This window comes from Pinus tabuliformis, chromosome 2_2, assembly GCF_031772625.1.
Source record: "Pinus tabuliformis cultivar Carrire ecotype Pingquan chromosome 2_2, CPIR1, whole genome shotgun sequence".
NCBI classification, from domain to species: domain Eukaryota; kingdom Viridiplantae; phylum Streptophyta; class Pinopsida; order Pinales; family Pinaceae; genus Pinus; species Pinus tabuliformis.
Window position 1 is genome coordinate 1,231,182,466 of NC_142300.1, and position 19,913 is coordinate 1,231,202,378.

At 35.9% G+C, this 19,913-nt stretch overlaps 2 protein-coding genes across 2 annotated transcripts; both read right to left on the reverse strand.

Moving 5' to 3' along the window:
- Positions 1-10,541: 10,541 nt before the first annotated feature.
- On the reverse strand, positions 10,542-13,299 carry LOC149197927 (uncharacterized). Its single transcript, XM_089404011.1, has 5 exons — positions 13,065-13,299; positions 12,207-12,701; positions 11,402-12,094; positions 11,207-11,308; positions 10,542-11,073 (listed from the first exon to the last, which is right to left on the reverse strand). Exons 1-5 carry the CDS (start codon positions 13,296-13,298, stop codon positions 10,747-10,749), a joined length of 1,851 nt encoding a protein of 616 aa, XP_089260137.1. The 5' UTR covers position 13,299; the 3' UTR covers positions 10,542-10,746.
- Positions 13,300-13,368: 69 nt separating this feature from the next.
- On the reverse strand, positions 13,369-19,612 carry LOC149197928 (uncharacterized). The gene is made up of 10 exons (XM_089408870.1): positions 19,248-19,612; positions 18,715-19,079; positions 18,430-18,585; positions 17,915-18,210; positions 17,579-17,757; positions 16,482-17,470; positions 16,126-16,389; positions 14,941-16,008; positions 13,513-13,724; positions 13,369-13,411 (listed from the first exon to the last, which is right to left on the reverse strand). Exons 1-10 carry the CDS (start codon positions 19,375-19,377, stop codon positions 13,369-13,371), a joined length of 3,702 nt encoding a protein of 1,233 aa, XP_089264996.1. The 5' UTR covers positions 19,378-19,612.
- Between the last annotated feature and the right edge of the window lie 301 nt (positions 19,613-19,913).

The window sequence follows — 19,913 nt, forward strand, 5'->3', positions numbered from 1 at the left end:
TGAGTGATCACAGTGTGAGTGATCACAGTGAGTGATCACAGTGTGAGTGATCATAGTGTAAGTGATCACAGTGTGAGTGATCATTGTGAGTGATCACAGTGTCAGTGATCAAAGTGAGTGATCACAGTGTGAGTGATCAAATTCTATTTTTAGACTGGCTGTCAAAAATAGAAAAGTCAAATATTATTGTCTCATAATAATATTTGGACTATAAACTTGATCTTATTCTCTTGGAGCACTTCAATTTGAGCTACAGATGTGGCCCATGCAGGTGTCAGAAGGAAGTACGCTTTTCTTATGAGTCAGTTGAGTTGTTGCATGCATGACTTCAGTTAGAACTCAAGTGAGTTGAGTTTAGTGGACTGGAGGTGCAGTTGATGGAGTTGTGTTCAGTTTAGCTTTGTTAAACTGGTTGTATTTAGTCTAACTGGCAAATAGACTAGAGATGAGTTGGGTGAATTTGTTATTAATTAATTCACAAGTTATTAACTCATAATACAACTATAGAATACATCATTTAACTCAGTTGCATGTGAGTGCATGTTCAGTTCAGCAAGGACAGGTGTTAGAGGATCAGATTGCTATCAGTTGTGACTATAGTTGTGCATGATGATTTGCACAATCAAAGGGGATTGAGTATGCCAATGATGGGGCCAATATCGAGAATTGTAGCTTGTGCTCACGTCCAACATAGTGTGAGTGACTATTTGCAGGTGAAATACGAGTTTGGTAAGCCATTCTCATCAGTTCTTGAGCAGGTATTGAGCTGTGGAGGCAGGCAAGCAGTGGGATAGATTTGGAGATCAAATCTGAGCTGTATTGTGTGTAACAGGTGGAGCTGGTACTGGATTGCTTGTGATAAGCATTGTACTTTGTAATGTTACATGATTCAATCAATATAATATACAAATTGTTGGGGTTTTTAGCGAGATGCTTTCCCCGGGATACATACTGTGTTAATGAGTTTGATTGTTGCTTCTATGTGCGCATGTGAATGTTTCTGCTTCTGTAAATTGATGATCAACATAGAGGAGATTATGTATTATACATGTTCCGCTTATAATTGTATGATCAGGATAATCTCTGTGAATATGTGTTAAATTATTCAAAATTTCTACATGATCTCAAAATCAAATTCGCTTAGGAAATCAACCCAATGGGCTTGCCTTGCATTTAGAGTGGGTTGTTTGAAGTAGCTTGTCAGACAATGATGATCTGTTAATAACAAAAATTTCTTGTCCAATAAGTAGTGTCGCCACATTTTCAAGGCATGAATTACTGCTGTTAATTCCAAGTCATATGCGGAATATTTTTGTTCATATTCTTTAAGCTTCCTTGACTCATATGCTACAACCCTACCCTCTTGCATTAATACGCCACCTACACCTTCTTTGCTAGCATCCGTACAAACTACATATTCCTTGTTAGGATCAGCAATACTCAAAATAGGGGTGGTGGTGAGTAGATGTTTAAGCTGATCAAATCTTCTTTGACAGTCAGGGGTCCATCTAAAGGCCTTTCCTTTCTTTTGTAGAGAGGTAATAGGGTATGCCACCCTAGAAAAACCTTCCACAAATCGCCTATAATATCTAGCTAGGCCCATGAATGATCTTATGTCCGCCACATATTTCGGTACCAGCCACTCCATGATAGTTCTTATTTTCTCTGGATCTACTGTGATCCCATCCTTGGTGATAATATGTCCCAAGTACTGGATTTGTTCCTTAAAGAAGTCACACTTGCTGTATTTGGCATACAACTGGTGTTCTCTTAGGATTTGAAGAACAATTTGGAGATGCTCCTTATGTTCTTCCATGCTTCTGGAGTAAATCAGTATGTCATCAATGAAGATTAGCACAAATTTGTCTAAGTATTGATGAAATATGTTATTCATGAGACACATGAAAGTTGCAAGGGCATTAGTCAGCCCAAAAGGTAGCACCATGAACTCATAATGTCCATATCGAGTTCTGAATGTTGTTTTTGCTATGTCTTCTTCCTTTATCTGGATCTGATGATAGCCTGATCGAAGGTAAATCTTAGAGAATACGGTAGCACCCTTCACCTGATCAAATAACTCATCTATATGAGGTAGGGGATATTTATTCTTGATAGTCAGTTTGTTTAACTGACAATAATCCATGCACATTTGTAATGTTCTATCTTTTTTCTTAACGAAAAGTACTGGAGCTCCCCAAGGGGATACACTAGGCCATATATAATTTTTATCTAACAACTCCTGTAGCTGCATTTTCAACTCTATTAGTTCTGGTATACTCATACGGTAAGGGGCTTGGGAAACTGGGGCAGCCCCTAGAATTAACTCAATGGTAAAATCTATGTCCTGTTTTGGGGGTAGACTCAGAATTTCTTCAGGGAAAACATCTGGAAAGCTTTGTATTACTGGTATATTTTCTAAAGCAGCAGATTTTTCTTTAGAGTCAGCATAACCTACTTGAATGGCATAAATTTGGCACCCCTTTCTGATGCATTTTGCTAATTGGGAAGTTGTTACAAGTCTTATTTGCAAAGGTTTCTGAATACCTTGCATTTCTTGTCTTTCCCCTTGCTCATTTCAGAAATTAATGGTTTTGGTCTTGCAGTTAATAAGGGACCAATGTTTTTCTAGCCAATCCATGCCTATAAGGACGTCATATGACCCTAAGGGTAACACGTTCAAATCTTCCATGATGGACTGGTTAGCTAATTCTAGAGGGCAGTTACTGACTTTGGCCAAAACTCTTCTTTTGGCTCCTGTGGCTAGCTGTACTAGCCCTGGATTTTTAAAATTTATTGCTTGTAATTTACACTGTTCCACAATCTTGGGGCTAACATAACTCAAGGTAGCCCCAGGATCAATCAAAATAGATACAGTTCGGTCAAAACGTTTACCTTCAAATTCAATCATTGTTGGCTAAAATTCTGCCTGATGATCTTCCAGAGCGGCATTAATTTTAGGGAGACTCCTTTCTATTTCTCCTACTGTGGAGGCTTCTTGTATTTGTGAAATCTGGTTAGCTCCCTTGCAGTGTGGGTAGTTTTTGACATAATGTGGGCCTCCACATCCCCAACACTGTACAAAAGTCCTAGTAGTTAACTCTGCTTAAGTTTTGCCAGTTTACTCATTAATTCTAGCTTCCCCTGGTACCTTAAATCTGGACTGATTTTTATTAAAATTCTGGTTGGTTTGCCCCTTATACAGTGCTTTATTGCCTGGGCCCTTTTTGGCTGGGAACAAGTTTACTTCCCTTTTTATCAGTCTCTCATTCATGTCTCCCTTTGGCTTGTTTTGCTAATAGTAGATTTGTGCTCTACGCATAACTTCGTCCATTGTTTTTGGATTATCAAATTCCGGCCGTTCTTTCATGTACAGGGGTAGAATGCTGATGAACCATTGCACCTTTGCTTTCTCTTCATGTATGTAAGGGACATACCGAAGTAATGACATGAACTTTGTTATGAACTCATCCATGGACATTTGGCCTAGTCGGAGATCATGAAATTCTTTTGATTTTTCATCATAGAATCTCTCCGTTAGATATTTTTCTTTGAAGTATCTCTAAAATTTTCCCAGGTTATACTTTGTTCATTTACTCCTTAAACTATCTTTACTTCCTCCCATCGTAGTGTGGCCTTTCCTTAAATAGCCAGGCAAGCCTTCAGATTATATACATACTCGTACAATTGGAAATATTTATTCATAATTATGAGCCATGCTTCTGCCGTTTCTTCATTTTCGCCATCGAAAATAGGAGGCTTGATTTTTCGGAATTCCCCTTGAAGTTCCACTTTCTGCATTTTCTGTGTCTTGTGATTGGACACATTATCTGATTCCTCTTCACGATTCTCCTCACCACCCTCAGTTTCCATTTCCTCTGTCCTAAACTCTTGTTCTTCTGTCATATTTCTGTGTTTGGGGCTAGGTATCAGTGGCCGATTATTTTGTCTATTGGATAGACTCTTCATAATTTTTTCTTGTTCCTGCATTAGTCTTTCATTGTCTGCCCGTAACCGGGCCATTTCATCCTTTAATTCTTGTACTATAACCATAATATCTAGGTTGGTATTCCGCGGCTCGTCGCCCAGCTGTACCCAAACCTCAAGATTTCCTTCCTGAAATGACGTGGGCCCCGTCCCTATTACAGACCTGGGTGGTAAATTCCCAGTTCTTCTCATACTGGCTGCTTCCTGTTTCCTACGTGCATATCACCAAATTTGTTATTTGTTTATTCCAGAGGTCTCAGCTTGGCAACCTGAGTGCTCTGATACCACATGTCATGAATCCACATATTTAAATAAACATATATATTAAGAAACAAAAAAAACTTTTCCTTACCAACTATTACTGTGATGTATATACTCAATACTATGTTGTAAACTCACAATTATCAATTCAATTAATAACCATTCGTATAACATTATATTTTTATGACATTTATAACATTAACGTTGTTACTCTAATGTTTATATTGAGTTCATAACCTTATTTAATTCAAGGTTTTTGAGATTATTTGATGGGCTACATAAATCCTCGGGATTTGCTAGTACTGTGGATTTACAGCTGCATTAACGTCACCTTGGATCAACCTATCCTATTCGACTAAGGTTGAGGATATATTGTTAAACTCTTAAGTTTTATATAATTCTTAATGTTACTTTCATCCGCCACCTCGCCTTCATTAATATCTGAAATTACTCTAGCTGTTGTGGCGGCCTAGGGAGATGGTCCAGCCTGCCAGATTCTTCAATGTCGTGAGGCACCTCTGCTATCCTTGGGCTCTGGACCCTATCTACGGTCATCAGGCACTGGCATCGATCCGATGGTTGGTATCATTCCTGGGTCCTTTTGCTTCCGATGGATTGGTGGTCTTGGTTCATTGTTACTCTCCTCTGTTGAATGGCTTCGACCTGCTCCACATGAGGGTTTCTGTGTAACTTGTATGTTGTTCGTTAACTGAGGGTTGGGCTATTGGATGCTAGGGTTATCCTTAGTTGCTATGGTGGTTCTTGCTCTTACCTGGTTGGCTTACCTATTGTCATTTGGTTCAGTGTTACAAAAATTATGTGAGCCTTTCAATTGTACAGGTAATTTGCTACATTCTTCCATTAATAGATGCAACTACAGTTATTTATATTCTTATGGTTTCATGTATACGAAAATCTAACTTATGATATGGTGGTTCTTGCTCTTACCTGGTCGGCTTACCTAGTGTCATCTGGTTCGGCATTACAACAATGCTGCGAGCCTTTCAATTATACAAGTAATTTTCTACATTCTTCCATTAATAGATGCAACTACAGTTCTTTATATTCTTGTGGTTTCATGTATACGAAAATCTAACTTATGTTCTCCTCCGGGTCGGGAGGTGTGGATTGCAGGTGGAGCGGACTTCCAGGCGAAGGGTGGATGGAGCCCTTGTTTATTTCATCAAACTTTAAGCCAGAAACCCAGTTCCTGTTCCGGGTACTTGATTTAGTTAGAGTTTCTCTACAGATGAATTTCGTCTTTTAAGGGATTTGAATAGTTTAGAGCATTCAGGTCGTAATCATGCAGTTCTGTCTTTTTTATTTGCATGAAGGGTTATCCAACCTGAGACAGTGTATGTATTTGTTTTTGGGGCTTACGAGGCGACGAAGAGGCTTGTTGGTTTCTAATCGAAACCAGCTTGGCCTTGTGGTCAAGCTCCATAGCTAGACTATAGATTAGTTTATCCAAGGTTTAGTTGTGGAAAATGTAACTTAAACCCTTCAGGGAATTTTATGAAATTATACAGGGGTTTTATATCGCCTCTCCGTTTGCTCGGGCTGCAATATAATGGTTGATTCTGTTTGCCATTGTGACTCGAATATATTAAGTAATGGTTGTTTATTTGTTACGAAGACTATCATTTGATACTTGTCCTAAACTGGAAATTCTCTAATATATCGAGGGTTTGAACAGTATCTTCCTGGTTCTCTTGTATTTATTCGGTTTGATATAAGTAAGGGTTTTTACAATTTATGAGTCTCATTGTTTAATGCTTCTTCCCTGACACCAGGGATTCCGCTGTTTATCTAAAATTTGTTCTTAGAACTGTACATGCATTTTTGCATACATTATTGATTCAACGCATGAGGTTTCTCTTGTTGTTAGGGTTTTTTCCTCATTTTATTCCGAAGTTTGTATATTATTTAATCATTTTTAGAAATAAATGTAATCTTGATAATATAAATCTTGTTCTTGATTTTGGTAGTTTTGTTTTTTTAACTATGGAAAAATTATCGTTAATACTGGCATATTAACTTAAGTTTGTCTATTTTTTGTTACATGTCTTTGCGTGCTAGCCTACTAGTCCTCAGGCTATGTGACTTATTTTATAGTCTATTACAAGTTTCCTGTAGATAGAACTCCTACATAGCTATTTACACTTTCTTCATACTAATAGCCCAAAACAGATATATAATCTAGGTAAATACTTTCAGAAAACACATAACATATGCTTATAAATTCATCTGTAGGATAATTTTACTTATCTGGTTCACACAGCTCATCCAAATTAATCTTGCAGTCCAGACTAGCTGCTCAACAATATGCCTCCCAACCTTAAGACTAGTCCTGTGGTATTCTCCCCCCGAGCTGTTCCTGTACTCAGGAACTCTTCTCACTATCTCTTGGTCCAGATTAATCTTGCAACTCAGACTAGCTGCTCAACAATATGCCTCCCAACCTTGAGACTACTCCTCAGACTAGTTGCTCAATAATATGCCTCCCAACCTTGAGACTACTCATGTGGCAGTCTCCCCCCGAGTTGTTCCAATACTAATGAACTCTTCCCCCCGAGTTGTTCCAATACTAATGAACTCTTCTCACTATCTCTTGGTCAAGATCCTTAATTTCTTTGACAATTATCTGATCCAAACCAGACATAGTTCTCTGACGGTTATCTGATCCAAACCAGACATAGCTTCAGAACTCTGACTGACCTCTTAGCACAAACTTTCTTCTTCTTTTTCCTTGATCTCAGATGCCCCCATCCTCTTGATTCTTCTTTGAGTAAATATTCAAGAAATTAGTTAAGCCAATAACTGTTTTCCTAACCACTTAGCAAGTAAAACAATATTTACGAGTAACTGCAATTCATTTATGCATAAGAGTTTCAAAAATAATTCCATAATTAAAATAACATCAAATTGTTTAGTTTGCAATAAATAAAATATTTACATAATTTAGGGATATGATAGTTATATTGAACTAATGCCATGAACAGTTAAAGGATGCTTTCCACATTCCCTTATCATGAAAGGTTGATTAAAAAATAAATTCATGTTTGCGGATTAATATATATATATATATATATATATATATAATTATAATTATAATTATAATTATAATTATATGGCATTTTGGAAAATTTTCTATTTAAAGTTGTTTTTTATTTTTTTTATAAATTATTTTTATAACTTTTTGAAATATTCATTCGTTTTTCAATTTTTTTTATAATTATTTTTTTTAAATATTCATTTATGGAAAGAAAATTAGGGAAATTTTTTTGCATATTATTCGCTGGATGGAGACATTGCAAAGATAAATGCGGCCTTGCATGTTTTTAGTTCGTTTTATCTATTACTACTAGGATTGCAATTTGCAAAGAACCCTTTCTTTGGTTTTTCGATTATTGTTATTAGCGGGCATAAAAAGAGATGGACCTGGTTTTCAATTAAAATATTCATAACATAAATTCATTATAATGAATTTATTAATTACTTGACAAATTGGAAGGTTAGAGTGTCCTTTCATCTTAGATTACATGTGTTCTTTCCATCCATGATGCTAATCATATTGCAAACTTGTTATTAAAATACAAGGCCTAAAAACACATCTTATTTATATGTCTGCAATTTTATATAAAATATTGTTGAATATTAATGGTTAGAAAAAGAGAGTTTTGAGATTGTGTTATACAAATGTGAAACTTTAAATTATCATTTCAAATCTGTTTGAAAGTTCTTATATATATATTATTTTTATTTTTTTAATAATATAAAATAAAAATAATTAAATTTAATAGTTTTTACAAAATCATTTAATAATCTAAATGTCTTTGCATTATGGTTTAAGGAATTTATTTGTGGTGTGTTAAAAAAATCAAAATATAGCTCTAAGTATGCGGGCTATAGATATGTAGTATGTCATAAAATTAATATTGTTTGGCTAAAAGTTAGTTTTCTTTGTACTTTGAGGAAATAGGTTAATGGCTTATGATCCAAATATATCTGACATGAGTGAAAGCTTGCCCCTTAAGAACTACTAGTGGGTAATTCCAAGTAGCATAGTTTTTCTTAAATAAAAATGATAAGTCAACCTACATTTGTCAATAATAACTAGTAAAAACTATTTCACCACTAATTTAACAACTAAATTATAATGGTTAAGTGGGCCTAGTGGTTAAGAGCATGTGTTTCCTCTTAAGAAGTCACAGGTTCAAAACCAGAGGGGGGAAGAGTATGTATGCCTTCGTAGACTTAGCAGTCAAATCGTTGTGCGGAGGTGGGTCCCTTGTCCCACAAACAAGGGGGTCTCATACACCAATTTGGTGTATGGCTTGGCTGTGACCTCAAAAATGGATATTATTATTATTAATAAAATTTCACTTTGTAAGAAAATAATTTGTAATATCTTAAACACCAAAATTTTAATAGATCTAGTACACTTTAGACGTTCTAAAAATTTTGCAGTGAAAACATACAACTTTTATTTATATTAATATCTGTAAATGTACATGCCCATATAACAAATCTCAAGCCCACAGTGAAGACAAATATATTGAAGCACAATCGTGGACCCACCAAACAAAACAACACCTACGGATTTTAGTCCTGGGATCAACTGGAACTAGGTAAGCCAATTTCTCAAGAAAAATACCATGGGTAGGTTTCATCCATTTTGACCATCCAAAAAAAAATATTACACAACTTGTGTCATAGTAAATTCACCTAAGGCGTTTGTAGAAATTCAAGAACCATATGACAAGGTTAAATCGGGTCATGCGAAGACAGGTCAAACTGGGTCATGTTTTTTTGAGCCCAGAGGTGTAGAAAATATTACACAACTTGTGTCATAGTAAATTCACCTAAGGCGTTTGTAGAAATTCAAGAACCATATGACAAGGTTAAATCGGGTCATGCGAAGACAGGTCAAACTGGGTCATGTTTTTTTGAGCCCAGAGGTTTATTCTACACGCCAGTATGAAGGAATATGTAAATTTGTTCGTCTATGTCCTTTTAAAATAAAAATAAAAAATAAAAATTATGTTATAAATAGAAAATTAATGTCCATTATAATAAAATAAAAAAGCATGAATATGTTGTAAAATAATTAGAAGTAAAATAGTTTTCAAGAATATTTTAAAAAGAGATTTAAATAAACTATTTGAAGATCTATGTTAACTTATTCAATTTAATATATATCTATTAAAAAAGATAAAAAAATATGGTTAAAATTTTTATTTGGTCTTATATATACTCTATTTAGTATTCAAAAATACAATTTAAACAATGAAAAATAATACATTATATTTTGCACTTTCAAAATTTACACATGAAGAAATTTGATCTCTATCGTCATGTTATATACAAGGTATAAAATATTATCTTCAATACCGTCCTATGCTATCTTTCCATAAAAACAAAAACTAAACTACAATAATTAAATAATAAAAAAATAATAACAATTTTTAAGTAAAATGAACATCATATAATAGCTACTAAAGTTCAGTCCTCGTTGATCTGCTCTAGCTCCACTCATCAAATCTGCTCATGTGACGGTATATTCTCTGTTTCAACGATAAATTTGTGGATAAACCTGTACATGTAGTAGCTTAAATACTATAATGGACTGAAAACACAATAACCCAGCTAGGGATCCAGAGAAAATTTAGTGAAATTGTTTTGGAAAATAAAAAGAGGGACAACGTTGAAACTAATTACACTTATTTCCTCAAAGAATTTTGAGCTTATATTAATGATTCTATTCCACTAAAAATACTTCAAAAATCAAGTTTTTGAATCTTTTTAATGATCCCCACATAAAAAGAGGCTAAGGAAGCAAATTCGTCAGTCATGTCTGGCTTTTGGAGCTAAGAAAGCTATCACACAAGAAGTAGATGATGTTCCGTTTTATTCTTCTTCTCCGGTTGTAGCTGTGGAACCAGCCTCGACGGCAGAGACGTCGCTTTCACCTTCACAAGATGGCCCACCTTCATCTATAGCTGTGGAACCAGCCTCGACGGCATAGACGTCGCTTTCACCTTCACAAGATGGCCCACCTTCATCTCCACTTTCCAGGAGGAAGCGGTAACCGCTGAAGGAGTCGAACATTCTCTCTAAGAGGGGCCCACTTTCACTACTAGGACCTTCCGTGATTGCCTCGGCCATTTCGCGGCAAATTACCCTTATCCGCCCTTGTTCGTAACCAACGCTATCGCCGAACCTGCCAATGGTAAAAACTTGCATTAAGATTTGTTTTTAAAGTCCACTTAGTAATCATAGTTTTCGAAATTTATTTTCACCGGGCTCTGCCTTCAACACAAATCAACGCGGAGGCTTCTTTGATCTAAACATTTATTTGATTGTATAGAAGGCCCGCCTCCGCGCACAGTCATATTTCATAAGCTTTTCTATCTAAAAGTAAGCGTTTGACAAGCCACCCATGACATAATTTTTTTTTTAAACATCACTATTGTTAGTTAACATTAAAGTGTCAAGTACTCACAAGGCAAATTTGGACTCATCAATTTGAGAACAGCAGTGGAAGGAGTATGCCACTATTATTGCTGTTGCTACACGCTTCACCCCTCTCCACAACCCAGGCTTTTGATCAAACTGCTTAATATATTGCGCCACGCTAAACATCTCCCATAAGAGAGACAAGCACTCCATTCGGTTGGCAGAAATAGTTTGGAATCTCTCCAAAATATCCGCCACCGCAAGAAGACCTGCAACAGCCCATTGTGCCTCTTCTATATCCTTCAGCAAACCGTGAATGACGATCGCCCGCTTATCTTTTTCTTCAGGATGACCAGAAATGATATCTTTCTGAAAACCATAAAAACAGAATTTAGATCAAATATTTGACATATAAGTTGGACATGATCCAACAATGAATTTCATGTTGGAACCAAAAAAGTAATTAATGGTTGTCGCAAAAATGGAGAGGCTTAATACGCACAACCCAATCGTCGCTTATTCCCTCTGATAGGAAATTCTTTAACCTACAGAAGCCTCTTGAAGTTGGCCAAGTCACACTTGGCAAAGACCGCTTTTTCCCCTCCTATTAGAAAATAAGAAATGGAAAAATCATTATGTGAATAAAAAATAATATGATTCAGAAAATTTAGGATAGGTACTAAAGAAAGCGATCAACCTTGTTGAATCTAAAAGCCTGAGAAAGTTCCATTCCCCATAACTCAGATATGTACTCTCGCAAGCTCTCGAAATAGGCATCCACATTTTGTTGCTCAACGGCTGCAGCGGCCGTTGTTTGCAGGTTCTGAATAAGGCTGTCGAAGACGCCGGGGTCCTCATCATGCATTTCTTTTCCTCCTCCTTCGATATCATTCATTATTGACTTTATGAAGCGCTGTGCAACATATTTCCCGTCGGATATTGACTCCAGATTTTTTCCTCCTAAAGCTGCAACCACTTTCCCACCCCCGTCCATGAAGGCTATGGATCCGCACATGTAGCCGGACTCACTTTGAAAAGAATGTAAAGGTTGAAAAGAATGTAACAGAAATTTCAGTTCACTATCCTCCATTCTATTAATTTCTTCTTCCAAATGGCATAGACGTAGTGAAAATCTCAGAATTTCATTCTCCGATAAATTCAGCGAAGACATCCCCTCGATCTCAGCTGTATTTTTCAAAGGATAATAATAATCCTTCTTAATATTGTCAGTGAATTCAAAACTTTCCATTCTTCTACGTCCCAAATGAATAATGTGAATGCGGTCCCTCTGCTGCTGCTCCAGTGCATTCCACATGGAATATATGGCCCGATCATTTTCCCCTTCTCTATATAAGCATATCAATTTTCCTGGAAGCATTAACTTTTGCACCTAGCCAAAAACAACAAGAAGAATATAATTAAAAAAAATGACCAGTTATTTATTCATCATCATTTTTTTTAATGTTAAAATATATAATAAAAAATTAAATAAAGTTATTAACCTGGGCTGAGACACTTTCCGAGTGGTTGAAAAGGAACTCTAAAGTCGACATATTCTTTGGTTGTTCCCATTCTTCTTTAAGGAATATATAAGGTCTATACACACTAATTCTCCCGTTTGGATCTATGATCCAATTTATAGTTGGATACCATTTTTCACATTCATCACGCTCTTCCCACCCACAGTGTTTCTCCAAAAAGAACTTGACTGCTCTTGTTATTACTGTCCATGAATTTTGGAGTACAAGCCAAGGAACTTGTCTTGAAAACTGCTTATACACATCGATTACATCACATTCCTCGCTTGGGTGCACAATAGGAATTGATATAATTTCAAGGTCAACTTTCTCTTTCTCCATAAAATGCATTTCCTTCCAAAACGGATGGTTAATTTCACATCTCCATGAATTGTAAGGCCACATTTCTACAAGAATAGTTTTCCCTTCCAATTTGTCAACGCCACAAGTAGTTTTCCGTTCTGAATTTTCCGTTGGATCCTACAAAAGTCACGCCAACAAAACAAACGAGCACAACGCCAATAGTATAACAAGCACAATAAGTAAAATGAAGTTTGATCAATTTTTAAGTGAAGTAAAAGATATTATTGCTTTGGATAGATAGACCAACAAAATAAACGGGCGCAATGAATTAAGTAAAGTTGAAAATTGTTACCCGAAGTAAAAAATTGCGTTATTCGGTTTGAAGTTAAAAATTGCTTTTGTTCAGTAGACGTGAGTAGAATTAATTAAAAAATCAAATTAAATAGATTGTAAGTTCGAGACATTCAAAGGGTGACCAAAGTTAACGGCTGAATGTGCGGAACTGTATAAGGAAGGCTAAAGCCTTTGAGGTATTCGTACCTTTTGTGATGACTCATTCTTTTGAAAGACGGGAGTGGTTTCGTCCCCGTCAGGTGCAAACAACTCTCTCAACATCTCTATATTACTACTCTCTTCATCCGTTTCTGCTTGAAGCTGCTTCAACCGTAGGTATCTCCGTGAGTTACACACCACAAATTCCTCCACTTCACCTGCTTTCAAAAATCTCCAACAAAAACAAGGAGCATAGTTATCGCTGTTGCCATCCCCCACCATCTTCGCATCCATTTGAAGATAATATATCCTTCTCGTCAGCATCTCCTTCTCATCTCCTTCGCATCCATCATCAGCATCTCCTTCTCTTGTCAGCACCATATTCAGGAAAATATCTGTTAGACGATTTTCCGACTCATGGACCACAAAGATAGTATCCTTAACTTTCGTGGGCAACTGTTCAAAGTGTGGACCAATATATATTATTTTTATTTGCATTCCATCATCGACCGTCTCCTCAATTAAGGGCCACGGGAATCGGTCCTTATCTGGATCATCGTCCAACTCAAATATGAGAAGGGCGGAGGTGTTTGGCAGAAGATCAGATAGATGGACTGGCTCTCCTCGTCCATTTGTAAGCAGGCCATTCAGTTGCGATAAAACACTGTTTTTGATATTCTCTTTATTATTCACTGATTTTGGCAGTTCCTGTAAAATAATTGTTTGTTGGAAAACAATATTAGGAAAATTTTGGAAAAAAAGAAAGATTTATATGTATAAATTACATAATAACATTAAAAATTAATAATATTAATTATAGAAAAATAATAGAATTCAAAATATTAATATTAATTATAAGAATACACCAACTTATCGCTTTAATTATATCGTGAAGTTATTTTTATATAGATGTATTTAGTTTTCAATTTTCAATTTATATATTTTGGATGTAATATCGAATTGTCATTCAATAAGTACAAGCACAAGCTCAATAACATAGACAATCATAGACTTCCTAAGCTAGCTTTAAATTCCAGCCAAAACCATCTAAGGCTTAACCGAGGATGGCATAAGGACACAGGGACCTGGGTAAACTATTGGGAGATCAATGAGAATGATGCTTTGCAAAACATAAATAGCATTAAAGATATTGTTACTTCTAAGTTCAAAGAAAAATTGTGGTGCCAGAAAGATTTAGCGTCTAAAAGAAAATTAAGTTATTATAAGAAGGTCATCAACCCCACCCTTGAAGATCAAAAGTATCTCTCTATTCTAACTAGCTCAAAGAAGAAAATTAATATAGCAAAGATTAGAACGAATTCTCATGAGCTCCATAGTGAAACTGGTCTTTGGGCAGTTCCTAAAAAGCCATGGATGGAAAGGATCTGCCATATTTGTGAGAATAGAAGCATCGAGGATGAAAACCACATTAGATCTCAATTTCACAACCTTTGTTACAATACTGACCTTCCTAGCCTTTTACAATGCCAAAATTATAGTGAACTCGGGAGGCTTCTCTCCAAGTTTTTTGAGCATAGGAATAAAATCTTAAATCAATATAAATAATTTGTCTTTTAAGGTCCGATAGATCATTATTTGGTCTCAGCGGACGTTAACCATCATCATCATCATCATTTTACATATTTTAATAATAAAAAAATTTCAAAATATATGAAAAAATATATTTATAATTTATTTATAAATTTTCAAAAATTAATAATGTAAAAATTTGAATAAATAATAAAACATTTAAAAAAACTTTGTATTTAATTTTTTATTACTTTATTTTTTCCCTATTTTATTATTTTAAAAATTATATTTTTAAATCCATTTTAAATCTCAAATTTACTTTTAAAAAATAATTATAAATAATAAAAACAATAACATTTTTTAAATCATAAATGTGAATAGACGATATGCTTACCTCTGAAATAAGAACTGACGGATACGATGATCCATGGCAATCCCTTTGAATTTCTCCCCATCTCTGCACCAACTCATCGCTTTCTTCGATGCTCACAACTTGTAATGTGTTCATCTTTGTCACGCGGTCCATTGATTTCCCTTCTAACTTGGGGCAGTCGTTCAAAAATAGCCTTTGCAATGAGGTTAGGAAATGGAAGTCTTCGGGAAGTTTCTCTAAGCTCTCGCAGCCTGACAAATATAATCGTTGCAACGAGGAAAGGCAGTGGAAGTCATTGCACAACTCTCTAAGCTGGCTGCAATCTTCAAGATCCAACGTCTCCAAATTTTTCAGTTGACCAAAACCTTCAGGAAGCTTCTGTACTTTTGTACAGCCCATCATTTCCAGCCTTTTTAAACTTTTTAATTGACCAAACCTATCTGGAAGCTTCTCCAGGCTATTACAACCTGTAAATGAAAGACGTGTGATAAAAGAGAGGTTGCAAAAGCCATCAGGTAGTTCTTTTAGACGGGAACAGCCACCCATATCCATGACCCGCAATTGCTTCAACTCTCCAATGTTTTCTGGGATATTTTCTAGACTCCTGCAAGACTCTATATTTAATTCAACAAGGCAGGTTAACTTTCCTAACCCACTGGGGAGATTTAAAAGCTCCTTGCAATCTGATAAATTCAATACTTTCAATGATGAAAGTTTATCGATACTATCTGGAAGTGCTTTTAATTCTATGCAGCGAGCCAGATTGAGTTCTTGCAGAGAACTCAACGATCCGAAGTCGACCGGCAACTCAGTCAAATTTGAGCAATTATCCATTTCCAGTATCCGTAAATACCGAAGCTTTGAAATTGAATCTGGCAGTTTCTTTATGGATTTGCAATTTGAAAGAGATAGTTCCTGCAAACAAGTTACTTGGTCGCCCAACTCTTTAGACAGATTGGTCAACTCTGAAAAGTTGACCAATCTTAGTATTCTCAAATCTTTATGGTGTTGAAGATCCTTGGACGAGATTTGAAAAGCATAGGAATGTGAACTTCCATCAAATTCCATGTGTCTCAAACTTGAAGGCATCTGCAAGTTATGTAATTGGTACGTCACAATCATATGAAACCATTAAAAGTAGTAAAACATTTACTTACGTAGAATCAATTTTCTCGGGAAAACTGAATGGGAAATAGAATCACTTGCCTTAGATAGCTTGAAGTCATTGGGTTCATAACTGAGGTACCTCAATTGCTTTAACTTTGACACATCATGAAACGGAAGCTGGGGAACTTTCGCTTCAAAAAATACCAACTCTTCAAATAGTTTATTACACTTGCCCTCCACCTCTGTCAGATTTCCAAGTTGAAGAACTCTCAATGATTTATGCATTGAGTCGAGTGTTGTTGCAGATATCTTCAGCACATCCTTATTACCACTTAACCAGATGCCCTTAATCCCTTCAGCACCCTGCATGCCATTATAAAGTATAATTAAATCTAAACAGATACTCTATAAACAAACATGTATATAACCTTTTTTTGAGTTCATAGATTTGTTACCTCCTTTTTCTCTTCCAGGTACGCCATCAGTTGCCTTGCACTGCTGAATGTCAATCTCACTTGCTTTCCTTTTGACATATGGAAACCAAGTTGTAAGATCACATCATGCACATTTACAACCCCAGTAAATGTGTCTTTAGTCACCAGTGCTCTGCTTTCTAACTTTTGCAGTTCATCTTCTCCAACAATATTTTCCACTGTGTCCCAATCCCATCTTCTGAAATACGAACAGATGTCTAGGAATGGATCCTTGCATTCTTCAGGAAGAGCGTCGTAGGCAAAGCTGATGCGCATCTCCTTAAAATCGTCTTTGTTCCATATTTCTTCCTTTTCCATCAGTTGCTTATAAGCGGCCCCTTTATCGCCGGCATAATCTATGAATCGTTTTACTAATTCCAACATGAGGGGAACTCCATCACATTTTTCTATTATTTGATCGAGTTGACTAGAAGCTAATCCTGTCGATGTTCCCTCTTCTAAAATACTCTGTGCAGCTTGTAGATTCTTAATGCCCTTCATATCATAGATTTGGGGAGACGCAGATCTTGGGAATGCTCGCTTCACATTTGTGTCACGGGCAGTAAGGAGAAACCTTACTTTCTTTGCTTCATGCAGATTTTTTGGCAAAAGATGTTCAAGCTCAACTCGATCTAAAACGTTATCAATGTATATAAAGGCCTGCCTTTTTTTTAATATTTCCCCCAGCTCTTTCTGTCCATCCTCATACCCTCGAATCTGTACAGATTCTTCAGGTTCCATCAAATCTTTTAATATGTCTTTTTGTAACTCCACTATATCAGATTTAGAATTTATATCTTTAAACTGTTTAACCTTAGAATATTTACAACCCTCAACTTTTGAAAAGACCGCATCTGCGAGGGTGGTCTTACCGATTCCTCCGAAACCATGGAGGATAACTATGACAACATTCTTTTCACTGTCACATTCCAAAAGCTTCATCACCTCTTCAATTGACTCCTCTATGCCGACTGTTGCAACAATATTCAACACCACATCCATATTTAAAGTTGTGAGCAATAAAATTAAACTCACAATAATTTAAATTTCAATATAAATTAATTTGACAATATTTTTACCAGCATGTTCAGGATATCTTTTAGACAGAGGGGAATTCTTCGCCGCAATGGCAGCAAAAACACGCTCAATGTCAGTTGAAAGACGAAGACCGATTTCGATATCAATTTGCTTGTATTTGACATCTAACTTCTGTCTCATGCCACTCAGATCGCCTTTCTCTTTGGACGCTGAGAAGAAGCTGCAATCAAGCAAGGAAATTCCATGAAAAACACTTCTTTCTATGTTTGGGTATAAAGCATGGGCTTTCTGCGGATTTGACCACTATGAAACAGCTTTGTATTTTATTTATACACATCGTGGTAAATAAGATGAACCACAGAATGTTGAGTATTTACCTTTTCCAGGCCGAACGCTCCATATTAGTACAGCACAAGATCGCCCCTTCAACAATCAATGTTACTGCATCTTGGATTACATCATTCTGCGTTTCTCTGGGCCTTTCTGTGAATCTTTTAACAATAGTAGCAAAATAACTCATTTCTTTTAACAGATCCAAACACTGTTGTTGGTTCGAGGAAACATCTTGAAATGTTTCCAAGGTATTTGCGACCACCAGAAGTCCTGCAGTAAAAACGCTTGCCTGGCCTATACCCTTTAGGAGTTCTGTAACAGGTCCAGATATAATATCTTTCTGAACAACATAAAAAAAAAAAGAAGAGAAATTTTCAGATTTAATATATTTATACTGGACTTTCAGTTTTAATTGCAAGAGTTTTGTAACAGGTCCAGATATAATATCTTTCTGAACAACATAAAAAAGAAGAGAAATTTTCAGATTTAATATATTTATACTGGACTTTCAGTTTTAATTGCAAGTGATGAAATTCTCTATAATGAGATTAATACACACCAATTTAGAAGCAGCGTCTAATCCTGATTGCAGTAAGTTCGTTAAGTTCTTGAAGTCGTCCGATGACAATATGTTCTTTAATTTCTTGAAACCTGGAAAGTTAGGCCAAGGGAAATTGCTGCTGGGATTTGATGCTTTTTCCCCTCGACTCATTTCCTAAGAAGAAACAAGAAATGAAACCATATTCAAATCAGATATCACACAATAATTATAATACTATCTAATGATATAGTTCACAATCTAATTATGTTGTAATTCGGATGGATATGAAAGATTGTGATGTACCTCCTCTCTCAGTTTCAAAAGGTCAGATATGTGCTTCATAAGGTCATCGAGATTGACATCCACATTTTTCCCATCGGTTTGAACAATGTCTTGATGTTTTATGGTGTCAATGACAGCTGATTTAGTTGCAACTCTGGAAGTGGAAGAGGATGGAGCTTCATTGCACTGGGGGGCTTCTGGTACATTGACATTGACATTCACGTTTATTCCCTCAGATTTCCCCGGAGATTCGGAGACTGGAGCTTTGCCGCCCGGATGGGTTCCTGAAACATTGATATTGACATCAACATGTTCTATCTCATTTTCCGGTGGAGTTACAACATTAAAAGGTCCAGGGATTGGAGCTTGAGCTCCTGGGAGAGTTTCTGCACAAACACAATCGCCAGCAGCGTCAGTATTATCATTTGCAGAATCATGCGTTGATGGCCGCCATTGTAGAAGCGGAAGAGCCTTCTGTGAAATGACGGTATCATAATAATATACAGAAACATAAATAAAAACGTTCGACCTTTTGTGCTATCAAAAAACTGTACCTATTGGAATATCAGTTGCAGGAGGCGAGCTCTGAGCACCTGGGCCTGAAGTGGGATGATCTGGTTTGCGTAAACAAGAAAAGCAGGAGAAGCGGAAACAACAACAACCACAAGAGCGTTTGGTTGCCATTTCTCTTCTTGAACACACAGAAATGAACGAGGGTAAAACCAGAGTCCTGCTTTGGGCTTCACCTGAAATGGTTGGAAGTAGAATTGATATTAATATGATATTGCAATAACATGAGCGAGGTCGGCCTGAGTTGCAAAGATTATAACAACTATGACATTCAAATGACAGTCTACGAAATCTAGCGTAACAACTATGACATTCAAATGACAATATATCGATGGAATCCAGCGATGAATTGCGGTCAAGTACTGTACTACTTCGTTCGTAGATCCAGCCCACTATGAATAATTAATATAGTATTTTTTTAATTAAATGAAAGGTAGGTTTATTTTGAAATAAAGTTTCCATGTAAATAATTATTATGTTGATGTATAATGTGTATTTCAAAATATTCATAGTAATATATACAAATCAGAAGTTGAGATTTATCTTCAAAATAGTTATGTTATTTTTTATTTTTTAATTAAAATGATTCATTATCCAAAATGATATATGAATTGAGTTATGGTGTTTTTTTGACATGTGGTGTTGATAAT